The following is a 22,798-nucleotide window of genomic DNA, read 5'->3' as shown; positions in this document are numbered from 1 at the left end:
CTTTCGGCCATTACTGAGAAGCTTCCTGGCGCGCTTTCTAGCAAGCGCGGAGGGATCGAGGCAGCAGTCACTAGCCGGATCTCTTTTCTTCCGTGCATTAGCGCGGAAGGTTTTTGTGAAGCGGCAAAGCGCGGGAAGTCCCAAAAACGTATTCCCACACCCACCATCCCTTGTCATTGGCCATTCTGACTAGGGGTGATGGGGGTTGTAGTTCATCAGCATCAGAAAACCTAAGGTATGGATCTGTTTCTTAATCAACTTTGATTTCTTTTTACAAGCTTGTACTTAAGTGAAAAGGCAACTGATGAATTCTATAAAGGTAATAAAATAAAATAATTTAGGCCAGAACAGAATCGTGTGGACAGTGCATACTAGCACTGGCTACATTTTATTTTATTTATTTCATAAAATTTATATACAATTTAATTGTATATATTTCTTTAAAATCCTCAAAGTGGGTTACAAACGGGTAAATATGTTTCCCTTGCAGTCTCAGCTTGGACTATATCCCTGTATTTTACTTTTAAAAGTTAACCTTGTCTAGAGGTGATGCCCCACTAGCCTGCTGTAAAAGGTGATCAGTGTATAACTTGGAGTGTTCTGTTAGAGGAATAACTTGACTTCAGCTGCCTTTTAAATCTGAAAATGCAAACCACGAAAATGTTCCCCAAGTTTCATCAAAATAGCCATTCCAAACCTGTCATTCTGAAAGCAGCTTGTCATAAGATCTCATATAATATCCTGCATTAGTGACAAAAGCTGAATGGTAACATCTTTAATCTTTCTTTTTTTAATGTAAGAAATATATATATTTAACGAGGAGTGGGGGAAACTGCAATGCTGGCATTGTTTTTCCAAGTTGTTTCTACTAGGTCAAAAGTTCACATTCAAAGAAAGGAATACTCCAACATATTTGATATAGAAATTCAAACTTGTCACTTACTTACAGCCTTTCTCTGTGAAATGTTCTATCATAATGCATCCCTGGAGATTAAAATCTGGCTCTAACAGTGTTACTCTTTTAAACTGAGTTATCTGCCTCTGTGAATAGCAAAGAAAGCAAAGGAAGATGAAATTCAAATTTGCTTGCTTGCTGCAGATAAACCAGACTATCTCTTTTTGTGACCAGCCATATTATTCAGCACTCGGTAAAGATGTTGAAAGAGGTTTGCTTGTTTGTTGCTGTTATGCTGACTCTAGTTTTCTTTTGCGCTATATATATATTATCAGTGGCGTCAACATGCTTCATGTTCAGTATGGTTAAACAGGTTGATGCAGGGTGAACAATTCAGCCTCTTTTCCTCCACCTCAGTTGTACAGTTTCACAGCTTAGCCTAGTAGCATGTGTTGAAGGGAAAGCAAGTTAGGTTATATAACATTGGTACACTTTAATCATCTTGGGATAGTGTGAGGAAGGAGGGCACAAACTCTCTTAAGAATTGCCAGGTGCTTTTGTTTTTGTCTGTCTGCTTGGAAGATGGAAGAAAATTCCTGTTTGCTTCTGCTTTGTTATATACTGAGCTGAATCCTAGAACAATAGGATCCAGAATGCAGCAGTCTGATTGGTCCGCAGGAGCTACCCAATCCAGCTCCAGGTGGAAGTGAATCAGTGACCTGATTGGCCTACAGGAGTACCCCGGAATTAGCCAATCACGTGGGGCCCATTTTTGTAAATAATGTATATATAGCAGACGTTTTGGGGAAAAGATTCATTCATTGCTGAATAAAGAGCATGAAATTCACACTTGACTCCGAGTATATTTCATGCTTCTTCAGAAACCACAAGAGGGCCCAGACCTGATTGAAAGGTAAAGGTAAAGGGACCCCTGACAGTTATGTCTAGTCGTGGACGACTCTGGGGTTGCGGCGCTGATCTCACTTTATTGGCCGAGGGAGCCGGTGTACAGCTTCCGGGTCATGTGGCCAGCATGATTAAGCCACTTCTGGTGAACCAGAGCAGTGCAAGGAAATGCCGTTTACCTTCCTGCTGGAGTGGTACCTATTTATCTACTTGCACTTTGACATGCTTTCGAACTGCTAGGTTGGCAGGAGCAGAGACCAAGCAACGGGAGCTCACCCTGTGGCGGGGATTCAAACCGCCAACCTTCTGATTGACAAGCCCTAGGCTCTGTGGTTTAACCCACAGCGCCACCCACGTCCCAATGTATATTGAAATGTAGCAACCTGCTTTGTTTATCCCCCGTGATTGTCTTGCAAATATATAATGCCACCTGGAAAGGAGCACTCAAAAGGCAGGGAGGACTCTGGTATCTATGACAAATCTTAAAACTGTTTCGTGTCCTTGGTTTCTTCTGTTTAAAATCACAGTTGCTATTACAAATTTCTGTAGGTGGTAAAGAGGTTTCACTTGGGGAGGTGAGATTATCAGCAAAGTTCAAAGGCCCACTCCTGGCTATACAGTGGTACCTCGGGTTAAGTACTTAATTCGTTCCAGAGGTCCGTTCTTAACCTGAAACTGTTCTTAACCTGAAGCACCACTTTAGCTAATGGGACCTCCTGCTGCCGCTGCGCTGCCAGAGCACGATTTCTGTTCTTAAGCGGAGTTCTTAACCTTAAGCGAACTTAACCTGAAGCGTACTTAACCCGAGGTACCACTGTATTTGAAATTAAATTGTGAATGTGTATCCCTCATACTTCTTTTAGCACCTCACAATAACTGGTAATGTTATCAATATGGTTCAAAGTATTAAGAAAATAAATCTGGTCCAGTAGCACTCTTCTTAAGTTCAGTACCCTGTTGCCAATAGTGGGCAACCAGACACCTACAGGAAACTCATAAGCAGGACATGAAGGCAATAGCCCTACCCCTTTTCTGCCCTCCAGTAAGTAGCACTCAGAAGGTACTGCTTCTGAATATAGATATTGCATATAACCATCTTGGTTGAAAGCCATTAATACCCTTTTAAATCTACCTGATCTAGTGGCCATCACCAACCTTTGTGGCAGCAAATTTCATAAATGAATTATAAGTTGCATGAAAAAATGCTTAATTTATATGTCCTAAATCTCCTGCCAGTTTCATTGGATGACCCAAGTTCTATTATTATATGAGAGAGAGAGAGAGAGAGAGAGAGAGAGAGAGAGAGAGAGAGAGAGGGAAATGTATTTCTCAGCACCATGCACCAGTTGCCTTTTTTCCAAACTAAAAGCCACTTAGGCTTAAGTCTGGGGACACTTCCCCTCTGGTTAGTTCCATAATCAGCTGTTCTGGGACACCATATTTTAGGGTGTTCTAGGAATTCTACCTCTTTCTTGTGACTAGAGCATGCATTTACCCAGTCTCTGTATGAGGGTAATTGAAGTCAGCCATCATTGCAACATTTTCTTCTCCATCTCAAGATTGCTTCAGTTTTTTTGTCAACTATGTCCTTGGTACAAAATTATTTTTGTGACTGGTGTTCCCACTCACAGAGATTCTGTGAAAAAAGTATTTTCCTTTTAAGTATTCTAGCTCTCAGCCTGTTACCAAACCTAATGTTCTGAAATAGTAAGGATCCATTACTGTCAAATTATATGGTTTTATATTGTCCTTCCCTTTTATGTGTTTTTTGTTGAACTGTCTGAACTGAAAAGGGAAGGTTCCTCCAAGCAGGCAAAGCTTTGTATCCTCATCTATACTGTACATCTGAAAAAACGTACACTAACCTCAACTCTATTTTTAGTCTGCCTGAACACAGAATTTAACCTTGGTGATCCCTTACAATAAAGTAAAGGTTTGTATCTCATTTAGAAGTACAATGGAGCCTCTTATGAGGCTTATGGGAACTATCTGAGCTAATTCTAAAAGAGCTGATCCTGATCTTGCAAAACAGCATCAGAGTAATGAAGTCGTTTGAACTGCTGTGGTTTAAAATATATATTTTCCAGAGGGGAAAAGGAAACAATTATATCTCTGGCTATAGTTTCACAAAAGTCAATGTGGCTCATTCCTCACTCCTTTGGTGTGAACATGTGTGTGATAAGAGTATGCAACATTATGAGGTGTGACTGGTATAATGAAATTTCCTGCCCTGCTTACACAGATGCATATACAGTAGACTGAGGCATTGTGAAGCAATCAAAAACTTGGAAAATTCTGGGTTTTTTTAGTAGGTTTACATTGTTGGCAGGCCTATTTACATAAAGCTAAGATTTATTGAAATGCATATACAATATTAACTCAGCATTCATTGGATTACCTTTGTCCTTACACTGTGATACTCTTTCTCAGGGAAGGATCAATGTGTCATGTGCACAATTCCTAATTTTTACCTTTAATAATAATTAAAAAAAATAATTGTACCCCACCCTCCCCAGCTCAGAGCGGCTAACATCATATAAATAATGCAGTATACATAAAAACAGGCATCAATTCATTAAGATTAATCTTAAAATTAATTCAGACAAATTAAAATCTGGACAAATGTCAGTTATCAGGTTAAGATTGAGAGCGGTTAATACTTCAACCATCTTTAGCATCTGAATACTTTAGCATCTGGTATTCAGAGATATATGTCTTATTGTTTACTGTCATGATTAGGAAACACCATACAAATTCACTTGCTATATGACAGCAAAGATGCATCTGGTATCCCAACAGTGGCAAATCAGGAACTTCCAGTGATCGGCCCTCTACACAAGATGCCGTTGGGTTGTCAAGACATAAGACGTCTTATTTCTGTGCCTTTCACACACTCTCTCTCCAACACCTTTCCCCTTACAAGAAAAGATTGGCAGCAAGGCACGTGACCAGCAGGACAGATAGACACACAAAAGCAGGACACATGCATGTTGATGCATCCATTCTCCCCCTGCTAACATTAGGAAGCAAGGGAGCTCATCAGAGCTAAAGAAAGAGATGGAGTAATACACTCATCTCTCTCTCTCTCTCTCTCTCTCTCTCTCTCTCTCACACACACACACACACACACACACACACACACACACACACACAGTCTCATACATGAGACCCCCTCATGTTGAATGACTGCACACACAGTCTTGGCTCTTAATCAGGGTTCGTTTTTTCCTTTGGAGTGAAGCACAACAGAGACTGTAGAGTTAAGATATATGGCTTTGTTTACACAAATGTTCACCTGAGCCTTGTTGGAGAGAGTGCAGAACATCACACCCCAAGAGTGTCTCCTGTTGCTTATCCCATAGCTCAAGTAGGCTTGGGTTCAGAGCAGAAGCCAGCCATGCTCCCCAGTCTCTGGGTACAGCCTCTCTCAGCCAGTCTGCACGGAGTTCTTCCCCCACCTGAGGAAACCCAGCCAGATGGGTGAGGATTGATTTATTGATGGATTGATTTCTCTCTTTTCAAAAACATCCTGCAAAAGGACACTTATTTCTGCCCCCTGTAACTCTGGCAGCCTCCTGCTCCTCAGAGCCAGGGGAAGGACATTATTGGCATTGGCAATTGCTCTTAATGGCTCTCTTTGTTTCTGAATGGCACCTCTATCAGCTGATCTCCTGAACAGGAAAACAGGTATAGCGTATTTTTACAGTGCACCCAAAAATTTCCCTTAGTACTTCAAATGTTAGCTAAATTCTAACATTTACTAAATTTAAGAATTTAGAGGGATCTGGCCCCTCTACAAACTCATAACAATATACCGGTATTCACTAGGGGGAGGCATGTATTTCTAAAATTGCCTCCCCTCTTCGCTTTCCCACACAGGTAAACACACATTCCTTCAGAGACGCCATTGTCAATCTCCCAAGGGAGCCAACAGGCAAGAGGCACCAGCTCAGGGCCCCAATACCTTTTGGAGTGCTTCTCCCAATAGGAACCCAGCCACACCCTTTGGTCTTCATCTGAGGCCCCCTTCCGAATAGTTCCCTTTCAGGCAGTATGAGGGTGACATTAAAGGAGAAGGTGATCCCCATCTTTAGGCCTGCTTGATGGAAATGTTCTTGCTGCTAGGATTTTTGTTGTTGTTTTTTACAGGCTTTCTTATGGGTTAAAGAAATGATTTTGCTGCAATGCATTGATTAGATTTCATGCTTTTGGGTGAAAGGTTGTAGCATTTGGGACTTTTTAGTTTAGAGAAAAGGCAAGTAAGAGATGACATGACAGAAGTTTATAAAATTATACATTACATGGAGAAACCGGATAGAGAAAAGCTTTTCTCCCTCTCTAAGAATGCTAGAACTCATGGAAATCCAATGAAACTGGATGTTGGAGGACTTTGGACAGATAAAAGAAAGTGGTTCTTCATGCAGTGCATAGCCAAACTATAGAACTCGCTCCCCCCAGGAGGCAGTGATGGCCACCAACTTGAATGGCTTTAGAAGAGTTGCCATGTGTCCTCTTTTTCCAGGACACATCCTCTTTTTCATGGGTAAAATTTCTGTCCGGGTGGATTTTTTTTAATTTGCCAAAATGCCTCTGGCTATATTTTCTGGATGAGACATAGACCTAACTGGAGACTTGCTTTCCTCTTCTCCTGCCCCACTCAGCAATACATCACAGCTTCTATAGCCTACAAATAGTAGGGGTATTTAAAATGAGTCTCGTCATAGCATCCTCTTTTTTTGCTCTTCAAAATATGGCAACCCTGAATTCATGGAGGTGAAGGCTATCAATGGTTATTAGCTATGATAGCTATGTTGTCCCTCCACTGCTGGAGGCAGCAATGCTTCCAGGTACCAGTTTCTGTAAACCACAGGAGGGGAGAGGGCTCTTGTGCTCATGCTCTGCTCCCTTGTTTCCCACAGGCATTCAGCTGGCCACTGGGAGAAGAGGATGCTGAACTAGATGAGCCGCTGGGCCTGATCCAGCAGCCTCTTCCTATGACTTCTCAGTAGTGAAGTGAAATTATCTATTTCACTTATTCAGCAATAAGTGAAATATATAATGCTAAAAATAAATGTTTACAACTTTTGGGTATATGACTCGAAGGCATATATGTTGTCATGATTTGTGAAAAAAACAAAATCACCGAAGCTGAGAATACGTATTTTTTATTTTATAAAAGTTAATTTTTGCACCCAAGGACATGAGTTGTAATAGTGCTTTTATTGACAAGGATGCCTATTATTGTACACTTCACACTTGCTGAAAAATAGCCTTGGACTCAAGAATGCATGTTCAGGCAACAAGCAACTTCAGGGAGCTCTTTGAATCCATAGATTATCTTGCTGTATGCAGATCTTTTTGTTGTCTCTAGAATTGTCCTTTATAATACTGAAGAAGTGAGTTGATATAAGCTTTGTGTGATGCTAAATCTGTCAGATGTAGTGTGTTGTTTTCTTATTATAGAAAAATCTGGGGTGTATCCCAGGTTTTTTTTATTATGTTTGTCAATCTGTTTCTCTCTCACCCCACCCTATCCCACCCCACCTCTGAATCTCTAAGTCTTATTTTCTTGGCATATTTAAGTTTCTGAGCTACGGTTGCTCAGCTTTTCTTTTCTTTTTGTTTTCTTTCTTCTAGATCTGGGAGAATCTGTACTGTACATTTGGAGTCAGGTGTTCAGCTGCCATTAACTTTAATTCCTGTTACAATTAATTCACCCAAAGGAGCCTGAACTATTCAAATAGCTCCTTGCTGCTTGTTCCTTGTTGGGTTTATCAGCAAGTAATGCTGATAGCAGAGATGGATTTAAAAGTAGCAGCATCATGTTGGTATTCAACCTGACACTTCTTGTTTATCAAGCTTTTGCTGCTTAATTCTACCCTTGCAAACCTTCCTCTGATCTCATCTAAACCCCTGGGGGATTTTAAAAGTGGTTGTCCTTTGTTGAAGAAATCTGAAATTGTTTTATCTGATTATAGAGAGAACACAGCATTGTAAAATACCCAGGTTCATAGAGACCTCTGCTGGCATAGAATATACATATTTCTTTAAGCTTTGGACAATTGTGTGTGCAGATTTCAGTCACTATTCATTATGCTCAATTATTTATTGGACTCAGAAGCTTCTGCATGGGGTTCACAGTAGTTTGCTATTCCAGGGACAGTTTAGCTGTCTAGTTTCTCTGATGTGGCAGGCTGAGATGTCCCCAGAACATTCACTGTCACTTGTGTTTGTTATCTGAAAGCAAAGTAATAGTAGTCTTATAAACTTGAAATACATCTCTTTGGAGGCTACAGAAAAAACATTCTCTGGGAGACTGTTTTAAGTTCTCCTGATTTCCCTGAATAAGTTTAATAAGTGGTTAAATCTATTTCATTGCAATTAATGGGACACGGGTGGCGCTGTGGGTTAAACCACTGAGCCTAGGGCTTGCTGATCAGAAGGTCGGCGGTTCGAATCCCCGTGACGGGGTGAGCTCCTGTTGCTCGGTCCCTGCTCCTGCCAACCTAGCAGTTTGAAAGCACGCAGTGCAAGTAGATAAATAGGTACCACTCCGTCGGGAAGGTAAACGGCATTTCCGTGCACTGCTCTGGTTTGCCAGAAGCCGCTTAGTCCTGCTGGCCACATGACCCGGAAGCTGTACGCCAGATCCCTCAGCCAGTAAAGCGAGATGAGCGCTGCAACCCCAGAGTCGTCCACAACTGGACCCAACGGCCAGGGCTCTCTTTACCTTTAATGTCCTTAGCTTTGGCTGGATTATGCTTATATATTTTCCTCTCAAATATGTTGCCTGGGGATGTTAGAGTGTTTCTATCCCCTCGTTTGAGTTGATGGTATTCAAGGTTTACTCAGGGTAGACACATTGAAATTAATAGACCTAACTTAGTTACGGGGACTTCTCTGAGTAAAACTTGGTTGAATACCACCCACTGCCTACAGAGCATGGAACAAGATGGCAAATTATTTCTGATTTCTCATAGTTTACACATTGAAGCACTTTAGACTTGAGAGTAGACCTAAGTGCTTATGATTTCTGCAGGTTGGAATTTCATGCATGTAGTTTGCACGCATATAGGATAAATTTGTTTTCTTAAGTACAAACATATTGGATATCGGGACTGGGCTGCATTTTTATTCTCCTGTCTGGCAGGTCATTATGCTAAAGAAACATACAGCTTTCCTTAGAAATAGCGAGCACATATACACTAAAAATGGTTTACAAGGTGAGCTGTCATAGATTATCCAAAGGATATTGGGAATTGTAGTTTAGTGCCAGTTCTGAGAATTGTGATTTTCACAAACCATTGGAGCACTCAGTTTCATGATTTCTTGGGAGAAGGGGATAACTATTAGTTGGCAGTCTAGATATGCCCAGTTCAGCACATTTAAACCAATGAGTACACTCGATTAATGCAATGGGGGGGGGGGGAGCCATCAAGCTAAACCATTCTTGCTATTAATATCTGCAAAAAGGAAAACATCTTTCCTTTTTTCTTTTACTGTGTCTCTAGCATAGTAGAGACGAGATCCGATTCACTTTCAAGAAAAGATAATGACATGATATTTGAATGCAGTATTACATAAATGTGTATGCTAGGAAGAAAGGCGTTTGAAGGTTAATGGCACACAGAAAACAAACACTTGCTTAGAAGAGTGTTGCTGTCCTCCTTGCAGCTCCTCCAAACTGGATTCAGAAAATAAGTGATGCTCATGTGGCCATGGAAGAAAGCATATACTGGGAATGTAAGGCAAATGGGAGACCAAAGCCTTCTTACAGCTGGCTAAAGGATGGCGAACTGCTTCTCCCTCAGGTATGAGTAATATTCAGGCTTGGTGTCCTTGGTGCTTTTGAGTTGGGTGACAAAACATGAAAGGATTTGTTGTGAAGTGGTGACCTTTTTCATCTCTGTATAGTTTGTTGCTGTTGAGGAAAAAGAAATTAATGAAACCGAGTGGCCTTAAAATTCCATCTGTCCCATTGCAGACTTCCTTCCCTGCTGAGTGAATGTCATAGAATCACCTTGAGCTTTCCTTGTAGTTAAAACAATGACACTTCAAGCCATACTTTTCAAAGGCAGAAATTACCCTCAGGCACCTAATTCCCAGCCAAATGTTCAATGAAAGTTAGGCATTTAAGTGCCACTTTCTGCCTTTGACAAGCGTTTCTCTGAATCAACTGGAACTTAGAAGCTGTGGGACTCATTTTCAGAGGACATTTGCTATAAGAAGAAGGGTACATAAAATGGCTGTATATTTTTACACTCTGTACAACTCTGTAGGGGAAGGAAAAGTAATAATAGAAACGCTAGTTAAGTGTAAGTGTGAACTGTGAAAAGAGTGAATGGGAATATACTTACCGGTACTCAGGCTGTATAAAACACCTTCCCTCTATTTCCATTTTTGAGCTTCTCATTTTTAATTGAACTTTATGGGAGGTAAACAAGCCCTCTGGTCTGTAATAGTAACCCCATTCAACTTCTTCAGATCTCTGCTAGAACTGACAACAAGGGAGCTGACCTACCATTAGCAGTGGCAGAATGAACTGCCTAAAGATTAATGATCTATGGAAAAGGGGGAAATCTCATTAGCACCCTTTCCATTCCATGTCTCACCAGAGGAGATCCTTTCCAGCCTTCAGTGTCTCAATTATATAGGCAAACTAGGCAAATTATTCACTCTCCGTTATGAGAGTGGCCAGCTTTTTTTCTTTTTTAACCTGCTCTTTGATGAGTTGCCTAGATTCAATCAAGCTCTAATAAGGATTATGCAAACATAAAATTGCAACCTCGCAGCCAAGTAGAAAGTCGGTCAGTTTTTAAAAATTATATTAGTTATATGTTTCGTTGTTAAAAAATACACCCGAATGCCTATTGTACACAATGCTGTACTGATTAAAACTGATAACATGAGTTCCATATCCGTAGGCTGACAAATGATTGCAGGGTCTTTTGCTCCACATGCTAATTTCACTTGCTTCATCCTGGTCACTAGCAGATGGTCTTGAACTTAAATCACATTAAACTAAAGTGAGGATTGCTAAATGATTAACATTTACATCTTTAGGGTTTGGGGGTTTTTGATTTTTGTTTTAATTCTGGTGGGGTGAACTGCATACAATAGCTTTGCAACACTGAATGTGATTACTGTTCCCATTAACCTTCAAGGGAGCTGAAAGCTAACAGTTATGCTGTTCCAAATCTTCTGAAGAACTTGCCTGGCATGATTAAACCATAACACACTACAGGACAGAAGCAGTATTAGATGCAAGTTTATGTACTTGGAGATACTATTGATCTAAATTGGGGAGGGGGTGATATACTGTTTAAATGGCATTTATCAACTATGATATTGGTTTCCTCCATTCAGCAATTAATACGATGTCAATTATTTATCAATAGATGACATCATGTAAATTGTTCATAAACTTGCATTTTTAACATCAAAGTTGATTCCTCTGACAGGTTAAAATAAGTGATATGATTGCATCAATGTATAAATTCTAAATATAAGCTTTTCAAAACAGTGTTGTGCCTTTTGCTATTTTGCAGGAAAGAATCCTGATAGAACATGGGACGCTCACCATCACCAGTGTGAACCTATCAGACACTGGCATGTATCAGTGTGTGGCAGAAAATAGACACGGGACCATCTATATCAGCGCAGAACTGAGCGTAATTGGTGGGCTCCTTTTACTTAACAAATACTAAAAAATATATGTTAATCTGTTTTGCTGCCTCTAATGAAGTCCACAAATAACTAATATTTATTTTTATCAGAATTTATATCAGTCTAGGCAAAAGACCCACGGAGAGCAGCTTGAGCCCTTGTCCACAATGATTGTCTGCATACATGAACAAGTCATAAACACTTCATATTTGCTATCATCATCAATCATCATAATTTTGCTTTAGCTGTTACAAGTACATACTTTGGAGGGGAGAGGATAGATGATTTTATGCATAGTCTTGTACAAGAATTTGGTGGTCAAATTGTTCAGTTGCTTAGAGCATGGTGCTGATAACACCAAGGTTTCAGGTTTGATCCCTATATGGGACAACTGCATGTTCCTGCATTGGACTAGATCAGGGGTTGTCAACCTGGTCCCTACTGCCCACTAATGGGCGTTTCATGATCCTAGGTGGGCAGTAGGGACTTCTACAGCACGAGCTGAATCCTCCTTCCATCAAGCACTGGTGGGAGGTAAGCAAATTTTACCATCAAGAAAGATGCATTAGTGGGCAGTGGGTATAAAAAGGTTGACTACCCTGGACTAGATGATCCTCAGGCAGTGGTTTAGGAAGGGCGGGGCGTAGGGGGCGCTCCGCCCCGTGTTCCAGGGGAGGGGGGTGACACTCTTTGGCCCCTCCCCTGCCTCCTGGCACCCCATCCGGATGGGGCAGCCCCACGAGCCTCCGCTCATTCACCAGCTCGCCGCTGGAGCAGCAGCGCCGGCCCAGATGCATCCGGCCAGCGCTGCTGCTCCCATGGCGAGCTGGCAAGCGAGCGGAGGCTTGTGGGGCTGCCTGACCCACCGCTCGCTCACCGGCTCGCAGTAGCGCCGGCCAGATCCACTACGCATGCCCGGAAATTCAGGGCATGCGCAGTGCATCCAATGCATCATGGTGTCACGACGCACACGCCATGACGCCCCGCCCCCAGGGGGGTGCCTCTGCACCACCGCCCCGGGCATCGCAGAGGCTTCCTATGCCGCTGTCCTCAGGGTCACTTCCAACTCTATGATTCTATGAATGATCCAGATTTTGAACTTCAGGGAACACAGGCATATTACAGAGGATTATGGGGAAATGTTCTAGGACAGGGATTGACGGATTTCATTTTTGCAAGATCTTAATACAACTTTGAGGCAGATTAGCCAGATTCAAGTGCAACAGAAACCTGGAGGGGGGAGGAGCAGAGAATCAGCACTTTTCTGCCCTGGAAATTACTTTCAATATCAATACTGAACTTACTGCTCCTGGTTCCCCCCACCCCGCACCCACGCTTCCTTAATTCCAGCAGCCTAATTTAAGAAATGAGAAAGTCATATTTGTTGCTGATCTTATTGGCAGCCAGAAACTCCTACAGATTTGTTGCAAATCATTCAGAAGTCAGCCATTGCTAGTATTACTAGTTTTGTCCAGTATAAACATCACTCAGTAGTAACTGTATGTGGTATAAATAGAACATTCTGCATTTTTTTTAATTTTGTAAAATTAAACAGATTGATCAAGTAGTGTCCAATGGGCTAGGATTTCCTGGCTTGGTAGAGCTGGTTCTTATTTTCTCCTGTGCATCCATATCCAAGCTGTTTGGTCCAACTGGAACTTTAGACATGGGGAAGGGCTATAGCTTGCTTCAGTCCTTGGCATCTTCAGGCAGGACTGGAAAAGTCTCCTATCTGAAACCCTTGAGACAAGCTGGCAATACTAAGCTAGATGGACTCATGGAATCATAGAATTGTAGAGTTGGAAGGCATCCTGAGGATCATCTACTCCAACCCACTTCAATGCAGAAATCTCAACTAGATCATACATGACAGATGGTCATCCAAACTCTTCCTTAATATCTGCAAAGAAGGAGAGTCCACCACATTCTGAAGGAGTCTGTTCCACTGTTAAACAGCTCTTACCACCAGAAAGTTCTTCCTGATGTTTAGTCAGAATCTCCTTTCTTGTAACATGAAGGCATTGGTTCGTGTCCTACCCTCTGGAGCAGGAGAAAACAAGCAAGCCCTTTAGATGTTTGAAGATGGCTATCGTATCTCCTCTTTTCCAGGCTAAACATACCCAGCTCCTCCAGCCATTCCTCACAAGGCTTGGTTTCCAGGCCCTTGATCATCTTGGTTACCCTCCTCTGCATGCATTCTAGCTTGTCAATATCTTTCTTATACTCAGTATATGTCAGCTTCCTGTGTTCCTAGACCTCCTAGCACCTTCTATACGGTATTCTTTTCTGTGCAGTAAATCTAGAATTACTCCACTCTTTACACATTGAGGGGATCCTCAGTTTTAGTGCTTCTGATGTGGGCATTTCACATTTTTAAGAACTTGAATTGTGCCACAGTCTTGCTTTAAAAGCACAATCAGGACTTGACTGCTACAGGTCCTCTTTTGGCACTCCATCCCCATCCCAGCCTCCTTATGCCACTTTTTGTGAAATGAAAGAAGATAGCCTTTGGTGTCTGAGTTCCTCTCAGCTGTGCAGTACAGTGTGGTAGCACTGGTTGAATCTTTATTGAAGAAATGTAGAAGATTGCAAGTCTAATTACCTTGTTGTTGTTTTTTAAGAAAAAAGAGGGCGTAGAAGTGAATGCCCCACAACACAAGCTCTCTCCCTGTTATGGATCATGCTGTTCTGCTGGGCCAAAGAGAAGAGGTGACCCTCTCCTTCTAGATAATGAGCAGTAGGGATTTCCTTAATGGCCACTAGTGGCTGCTCATTTCTCTTTATCAAATAACGTTCTGTAGAAGGTACTTAAGTCACATGTGCATGTGTGGTGGAGGCTGAATGAAGCAGTCCATGCAGTTTGGATTTGGACAGAGAGTGAAAACGCATTTCATAGTCCTGCCCCCCCCCCTCCCTAACCAGCTAGTAGGAAGTAGCCACAGGAGGTGGCTAGAGTGCTCTTATATCCGCTGGGGACTGATGCTGCTTTTGGTCTGGTACTGCCTTTACAATTTCTTGCTTCCCTCCTGTCCAATCTGTATATTGGAAAAAATAAAGAGATATTACAAAACATCCAAAGTTTTCAGTAGTCTCTCCGCACATGGAATCTAACCCTGTAAATTCTGGAAAAACACAAAGCACAACATAGCTTTGATCTGTGATCTGTAGCCAGCGTAGTATAGTGGTTAAGAGTGGTGGACTCGTAATCTGGTGAATGGGGTTCACTTCCCTGCTCCTCCACAGGCAGCTACTGGGTGATCTTGGGCTAGTCACACTTCTCTGAAGTCTCTCAGCCTCACTCACTTTACAGAGTGTTTGTTGTGGGGGAGGAAGGGAAAGGAGATTGTGAGCCACTTTGAGACTCCGTAAGGGGAATGAAAGGTGGGATATCAAGTCCAAACTCTTCTTCCTCTGCTTCCGTGGGTATGCCTTTCAAGTGGGGTTTCCTGAAACTTTCACAGTAGCAAAAATGTGGGTGTGATGTGCATTCACTGGCTATCAAGCTTGATACATGATCAGAGTCCAGCATTCATCTTCACAAGATGTAGTGATGGCTTCATGCTGACGTGGGTTTTAAGAAGCAAACAAACGGGTGAGCTGTGGGTAAGAACCAGAGGAGGTTCCTCCAATAGAGAAGACTTAAGATCTCAGATTAGAGCACAGAGCATGTAAGCCTTTTCTGAAGAATAGCACCATTTCTAATTAGCAACACACACACAACCTCACAGGAGCTACCTGTGGTTTCCTACCAGTGTGCACTCTCTAGTCACTGACTGAACTGTTCTGATGTGACAGAAGCATGTAGATTCAAGGTGCCAGAGTTCTGACTTCAGATTCCCCCCCCCCAAAAAAAAATGATAGTTCATGCCTTAACCACTGGTTAAGGGAGCATCATTAGATGCTCCCAAAGATTCTAACTGCTCAAAAGTACCGGTAAATTCTCAGCATAAAACAGCCTATGTGCAAAATGTGTTGTGCATTGCGGGTAAGGAAGGATTCAGAAAAAGATGTAATACTGTGAACATTTTCCCCAGCTTCCCTTGGTGTTACTTGACCTCTGTAAGACCTTCATCGTTAAGTGCTTGTCCTCAGCCAATCTTCTACATTGGCCCATATGAGGGGGGAATTGTAGAAAGTCCTGTAGTGGATGGCAGATTGGTATTATATCTCTCTCTAGCTTTCTTTAATAGTTTTTAAAGCTCTCTGCCAGAGGTGGGGGCATCACTGCTTTTAACAGCCTCCATCGGGAAGCTGGCATTTCCTCTCTCCCCACCTCATAATGTCCAGGATTTAAGTGTTATTCTAGGGTGTTCGGGGAGTGGTAGTGTCTACCCTGCTATGGTTAGTTGTGTTCTTCTCTGCTTTTAGCACTGCTCCCCCATAATTTCACATGCTATGCTGAAAGTTCTCCTTCTGCATGTTGAAGGGTCAGTAGGATGTCTGCATAGGGTTCCTCATGAGCTGAACATCTGATGACATAGGAATCCAGCTTGCATCTGATGACATAGGAATCTAGGGAGCCAGCGTGGTGTAGTGGTTAAGAGCGGTGGACTCGTAATCTGGTGAACCGGGTTCACTTCCCCGCTCCTCCACATGCAGCTGCTGGGTGACTTTAGGCTAGTCACACCTCTCTGAAGTCTCTCAGCCTCACTCACCTCACAGAGTATTTGTTGTGGGGAAGGAAGGGAAAGGAGATGGTTAGCCGCTTTGAGACTCCTTAAGGGGAGTGAAAGGTGGGATAGCAAGTCCAAACTCCTCTTCTCTTCTTGCATGGAAGACTACCTTCCTTGAAATCTATGCGCAAAGGCTGCAGAAGTCCACCCTTGATGTTTGCAGGTTGAGGTCAGGGCCAGTGAAACATGCAACATCAGGGGTGACACCAGCAGCATGATCCCACTGCCCTTTCTATGGTTTTGTGCCATAGTATGAACTTGCAGTGAACCAGAAACAGGACCTTTTAATGCAGCCAGCTCTTATCTATGAGACTGTATAGGCTAAGCCAGGGGTAGGCAACCTAAGACCCGTGGGCTGGATGCGGCCCAATTGCCTTCTAAATCCGACCCAAGGACGGTCCGGGAATCAGCGTGTTTTTACATGAGTAGAATGTGTGCTTTTATTTAAAATGCTTCTCTGGGTTATTTGTGGGGCATAGGAATTAGTTCATTTCCCCCCAAAAAATATAGTCCGGCCCACCACATGGTCTGAGGGACGGTGGACCGGCCCACGGCTGGAAAAGGTTGCTGACCCCTGGGGTAAGCCACACAAACAGAAGAAATAATGACCAATAAACTGACCTTGAATTGGGTGTTTGACAATGTGCATAATTTTTAGCCACATGTCTGCTGTTCACATAAAACATTGGAACGAATTGTGTTATGATATGTGCAGGCTTTAGTTCATACTTAACATAACATGTGAGTACAAATCTTGCTTTTACTCTTTCTGATGTGTCAAATTTACACACTGGGATTGTTTGATTGCAAGGTAGTCCTATGTAATTCTCCGTAAAACTGATGCCAATATAACGATCAAGATACGAAACTTCCAAAAATGAGTATTTCAAATTGCCCGTCCCTCTTGCCTTCCTTACCAAAGCCATCTTTCTTTCTGCTGTCACCAGGTGTTTTGCTCCTTTGTACTGCTCCAAGAAACCTTTTGAGAATCAATATACCAGTAGATTGTTGTTGTTCAGTCGTTCAGTCGTGTCCGACTCTTCGTGACCCCATGGACCAGAGCACGCCAGGCACGCCTATCCTTCACTGCCTCTCGCAGTTTGGCCAAACTCATGTTAGTAGCTTCAAGAACACTGTCCAACCATCTCATCCTCTGTCGTCCCCTTCTCCTTGTGCCCTCCATCTTTCCCAACATCAGGGTCTTTTCTAGGGAGTCTTCTCTTCTCATGAGGTGGCCAAAGTACTGGAGCCTCAACTTCAGGATCTGTCCTTCTAGTGAGCATTCAGGGCTGATTTCTTTGAGAATGGATAGGTTTGATCTTCTTGCAGTCCATGGGACTCTCAAGAGTCTCCTCCAGCACCATAATTCAAAAGCATCAATTCTTCGGCGATCAGCCTTCTTGATGGTCCAGCTCTCACTTCCGTACATTACTACTGGGAAGACCATAGCTTTAACTATACAGACCTTTGTCGGCAAGGTGATGTCTTTGCTTTTTAAGATGCTGTCTAGGTTTGTCATTGCTTTTCTCCCAAGAAGCAGGCGTCTTCTAATTTCGTGACTGCTGTCACCATCTGCAGTGATCATGGAACCCAAGAAAGTGAAATCTCTCACTGCCTCCATTTCTTCCCCTTCTATTTGCCAGGAGGTGATGGGACCAGTGGCCATGATCTTAGTTTTTTTGATGTTGAGCTTCAGACCATATCCCTTCATGGATCACTGCCTTGTCGTGGCGAAGGGGCTTGAATTACTCAGGGAAGCTATGGACAGGTCAAGATACCAGTAGATACTTTGTTTTAAAAACAGTTAATACAATTTGTGAGCAGATAGCATTGTCTCTGATATATTTCAAAGAGAATGTTCAATATTGTAATTTTAATATCTTCTGAAGAGGAAGGTTTAAGGTGTTCCTTGAGCAGCCAGTGTTTGTTTTTTTGCTGGACATTTTTTTATTAAAAAGGATAGATGCCTACAAAGTGGTGGGGGAACATCCCAAAATTATTGCTGCTGGAGTAAAGAACAAGTAACATTCAACAAATTAGAATCCATAGTGGCGAAATCTATTAGGGATGTTACCTTTCGTATAAAAGAAATCCAAATAAAGCCATAGATGCTTCTTCAGGCTATTCAGCAGCCGCTATAGAAGTCTGCCTTACACACTGATTACAAATTATAGTATAAAATTAAGGGCTTCCAGGTTTCTGAATAAATGAGTGTAAGAGTGGAGGAAATACTTTCATGTTTCTATGCTGTCAGAGGAAATGTGACCTTCTGGCTGCTTCCCAGTTCTAGTAATAATAATAATAATAATAATAATAATAATAATAATAATAATAATAATAAATAAATAAATAAATAAATAAATAAATAAATAAATAAATAAATAAAACTTTTTTGTATCCTGCCCTCCCTGGCTGAAACCAGGCTCAGGGCAGCTAACATCAAATATATAACACTGGTATAAAATCAAGCAATAATTAAATTACCTGCAGCACTTGTCCATCCTGAAAGTATACTGGAGATGCATTGGCTACACTCTGAAACAGCATGGGAAGTGGATTGTTCAGTTGTAGGGAGAAGGGAGGATGGATTAAAATGTCCACCACCACCCTTTCTGTCAATGGGAGCCTCCACTGGATCAATTGGCCTTCAGGTGTCCTGCAACAGGAGTGCTGATCCAGATGAAGGACCTATATCCTTCATCTGGATCAGCACTACAGATGAAGGACCTAGTTCCTTAGGCCCAGAGGGTGATGCCTTTCTAATCTGAGGAATACTCAAAAAGCTGTATTTTGTGTGCTGATAACAAAGAACCCAAGCATGCTTTGTTTCTGCAAAAAGTTATTGCAGTGCCAAGAGACTTAAAATTGTATGTGGAATGAATAGATGTCCTAAATATATTAAAAGTGAAACATGAAGCTGAAGCATTGCTGTCCAACAAATGCATTGCTAAGTCTGCTATAATTAGAACGTTCCTTAATTAGAGCGCTCACACAATAATATGCCCTCCTTCATTTTGAATTAAGCAGCTATATTCTCTACTAGGAATAAGGGTACCTGCCTTTTACTGATAATTTTTAATGCAGGCAGGAAATAAAGACTTAATCATAATTCTTGGATAATATGTTCTTCTGTCATATCATTCACAAACCTCATGTTTGCCACTTGGTGTTCAGTAGTTATATGTTTTCCATTGTAGCAGGCAAATGCTATTACCCTCAAACAGATTACTTGCAGTGCAGGGAAGGGAACCAGATTGAAAACAAGGGTTGATCTCACGTTTTTCAGTGGATTTTTATTGGATTTTATTATGATTATTTATTTTTAGAATTCATTGCATTATGACTACCCTTTCCCTGAAATGCCTGGCACCACTCATCATTATTGGTCGTGAGTTTTGAGCACTTAGGGAACTTCCTTCATTCTTCCTGTTCCATTCCTATAGTCAGACCAGCTTGCTACTCCTTTTGGAGAAGACTTGCGCCTTCACACATCTAACATCTTGACAAATGCTAGTGCCAGATCTCCTTCCCAACGCTATGCCTCCTTTCCCACCACTTTTGCAGCTGATGTAATTGTTTTATTTGTGGCCTGTTCTTTCCTTTCCGTCCTTTAACATTAGATTCCTCCCTACTCCCGCCCAAAATGTTACTACAAATAAAAGGTCCTTCCTGTCTGCTGCAACAGCAAACAAAGTTTTGGGAGGGACCCTGAAGGTCATCAAATCCTTTCTGGATGCAGTTATAGCTTCCCTGACATGTGTCTGTCCAACCCCTCCTTAAACAGGAGAGCCCACTGAAGCCGTATGTTCCACTGTTGAGCAATTCTCACCACTAGGAAATCTGCTTCCCTGGAATCACCACCCATTTGTTCTAGTTCTGTCTTCTGGAGCTACAAGAACACGAGTCTTCTCCACCTTGCATGAAGCCCTTCAGATATTTGAAGACCGTAGTCTTCTATTTATGTAGGCTAAACATACACAGCTCTTTCAACCATTGCCCATAGGACTTGGTATCCAAACCATTAGGGCCATCCTCCTCTGGACACACTCTGCTTTGATAATGTGTTTTTTTATTATGTGGCACCCAGAACTGAAGACAGTACTTCAGAGGTGACTTAACTGGAGCAGAATAGAGTAGAACTATTGCTTTCTATGCTCTTTTTTAGTAGCTGCATCACACTGCTGGCTCATGTTCAGCTTGTAACGAAATAAGACACATAGACCCTTTGTACATGTACAGCTGTCAAGCCAAGTCTCCCCCAGCCTGGTATTATGCCTATGATTTTATTTTTATTTTTTTGTATGTATGGGTTTTGTTGTTGTTGTTTGGTATGTTGAACATCTTTTGGTTGCAGGCCAGAGTTCCAGTTTATCAAGATTACTTTGAATGTTCCATGATTCTGTCCTTTGTAGTGTTATATGGTATTAGCTATTAGGGGTGTGCACAGCCCCCAAAATTTGTCTTGTATCTCTGCATTTAAAAAAAAATCACCTATGTTTCTGAAACACTGTGCTCTGTCTGCTTTGATCTTTGTTTCAGGTTCTGAGCTGCTCTGTATAAAACAATAACAGAGACTCTGACCATGGCTTTAACTTCTCCCCTTTGGGCCAAAGTGGATGAAATTTACAGTCACAGGAGCCCCTCTTCAATGGATCAAGGCTGCCAAATCACAGAATAAATCTAGGAGCCTTTGTAGATGAAATAAAAGGAATTCATTTTCTTCCATAACCCATGGGGAGAATGGGGGTTTGTCTCTTGCTCTTTCATATCTTAAAATAATTAAGAGATGGCTGGGCTGTGTATTTCCCCCATTCCTGAGCTTGTTTTATGGGCCTGTAGAGTTCCAGGTTTTTGTTTTTAAGATTAAAAAGCTTAAATTAAGCTTTTAGCTTAAAAAACAAAACAAAACAAAAACCTGCTGCTATCCTTTAACAAAATAAACAAACAAATCCAGAGTGCTTTGGTGCTTTGCAGGCAACTTTTTGAATAGTCAAACTTCTAGCCAAGCCCATGGACCTAGAAAACACAGAGATAGAGGAAGACATAGAACCATAAGGTACACAGACTTACGGGGGGGACGACACTTCGTAGGGGGCGTGATCTGACTTGAGAGGTTTATTGACATTTGTACCGATTTGTACCACTTAATGTTGCAATCATGGTATGATGAACATGCATAGAGGTCATGAAGCTTCTAGTGAGATCTATGTGCATGTCTCATACTCTACCTTTCCTAAGTGGTGATGTGGAGAGGGGACTTGAGACTTACAGTGCCTCTGTCATGATCTTGCAAACCAGGACCTCTAGTATAAATGTAGCTTAGTTTTTCAAGATGCCATACAGACAGTAAAGGTTTTGTGATAAGAGGATCTTACATAGGGTCCAGTATTTGTAATGTCAATGAAGTCATCCTGCAGATTTGACTTGGATCTAGAGGTGTAGTTGTGTGAGTGGAAAATGTTGCTTTTTGTGCAAGATAAGGAATCCAATTTCCACTGATTCTCCCTTCTTGCTTCAGGCTGCCTCCCACCAAATTTTCAGGTTGTTCCAGAGACCTCCTTCAGGAACAGCTTTACAAGGGGTGCAGCATGTAGGAGAATTGGCAAAAAGCAAGGCTCCCTCCTTGCACAGAAGTTTATCTTGGGGTGCAAGCCATTGTTTCGTTCATGTGTTTGCTTAAGACATCTGCTCTTGCAGCCAACATGGTGCTCTCCGATGTGGTGCCCTTCAAAGTGGTTAGACTACAACTGCCATCATCCCGGTCCATTCTTCATGTTGGCTGGGACTGCTAGGAGTCTAGAGAGCACCAAGTTGGTTATCCCTGCTGTAGAGGTGCCATTATGAAATGTACTTGTGTGTGCTGTACATGATCAGTAGTGAAGAATTCAGCTTAAAAAAAAAAAGCTTTATTAAACAAGAGTTGGATAGTACTTCTCATGTATTCTAAGCCCCTTTACCTATTGTCTTTCAGCTGTAGGTCCAGATTTTTCAAAAAACTTATTGAAAAGATTAACTTTTGTCAAAGTTGGTGGTGATGCTTCAATCGAGTGTAAACCCAAAGCTTCTCCAAGGCCTACCTTTACTTGGAAGAAAGGAAAAGAGATCCTAAAAGAAAATGAGAGGTAATCTTTTTTTTAAAAAAAAAAAAATACTGCTTGTGTTTTGTGATTGCTAATGTTTTTATACCTCCCATGAATATTGATTTGACAAGGATTGTTGTGAAAAGCTCAGGTGTTTGCTCTTAATGGAGAAGGAAACCCTATTGATTCCCAAATTCATTGTACATCACCTGCCTCTTCATATAGTTTAAAGAACAGTATTTTTGTTCAGACTAGCTTCAAGAGAATAGCTATCAAAATACCATTTTAGAGAATCCTTCAGATCATTGCAATCTGTGAGAGTCCTGGTAAACAGAAATTATTTGAGGATCAACTAGGCAATTGCAGTGTTTAGTTTGTCATTTGCAGTGGCAGGGGAAGAGGGAGGAGGGCTGAGTTAGAGTAGTGACAGCCCTGCAAGCATTGTCTAGTATTTGCAGCCTGCCATGTTTGGGGACAGGGGATTGAGGTGATACAGATGAATGTGTAGATTGTAGCAATAGTGCAGTTAATCAAGGGCTAAAAGCAAGGGGAGGGAGCTAATTCAGGCTTTCAGCTCT

The 22,798-nt window shown here is 41.8% G+C and overlaps 1 protein-coding gene across 6 annotated transcripts in view; it reads left to right on the top strand.

The window, feature by feature from the left end:
• The window catches only part of CNTN4 (contactin 4), a 514,690-nt gene that overhangs the window by 413,035 nt on the left and 78,857 nt on the right, over positions 1-22,798 (top strand). For all 6 annotated transcript variants that reach the window (XM_033141190.1, XM_033141194.1, XM_033141189.1 and 3 more), the window contains 3 exons: positions 9,476-9,612; positions 11,350-11,479; positions 22,112-22,262. In XM_033141190.1, the coding sequence (XP_032997081.1) occupies positions 9,476-9,612; positions 11,350-11,479; positions 22,112-22,262 (418 nt within the window). The remainder of the gene's footprint in view (positions 1-9,475; positions 9,613-11,349; positions 11,480-22,111; positions 22,263-22,798) is intronic.

This window comes from Lacerta agilis, chromosome 2 (assembly GCF_009819535.1).
Source record: "Lacerta agilis isolate rLacAgi1 chromosome 2, rLacAgi1.pri, whole genome shotgun sequence".
Taxonomy (NCBI): Eukaryota; Metazoa; Chordata; class Lepidosauria; order Squamata; family Lacertidae; genus Lacerta; species Lacerta agilis.
The sequence above is the reverse complement of the archived record's forward strand: the minus strand, read 5'-3'. Positions and strand labels throughout refer to the sequence as shown.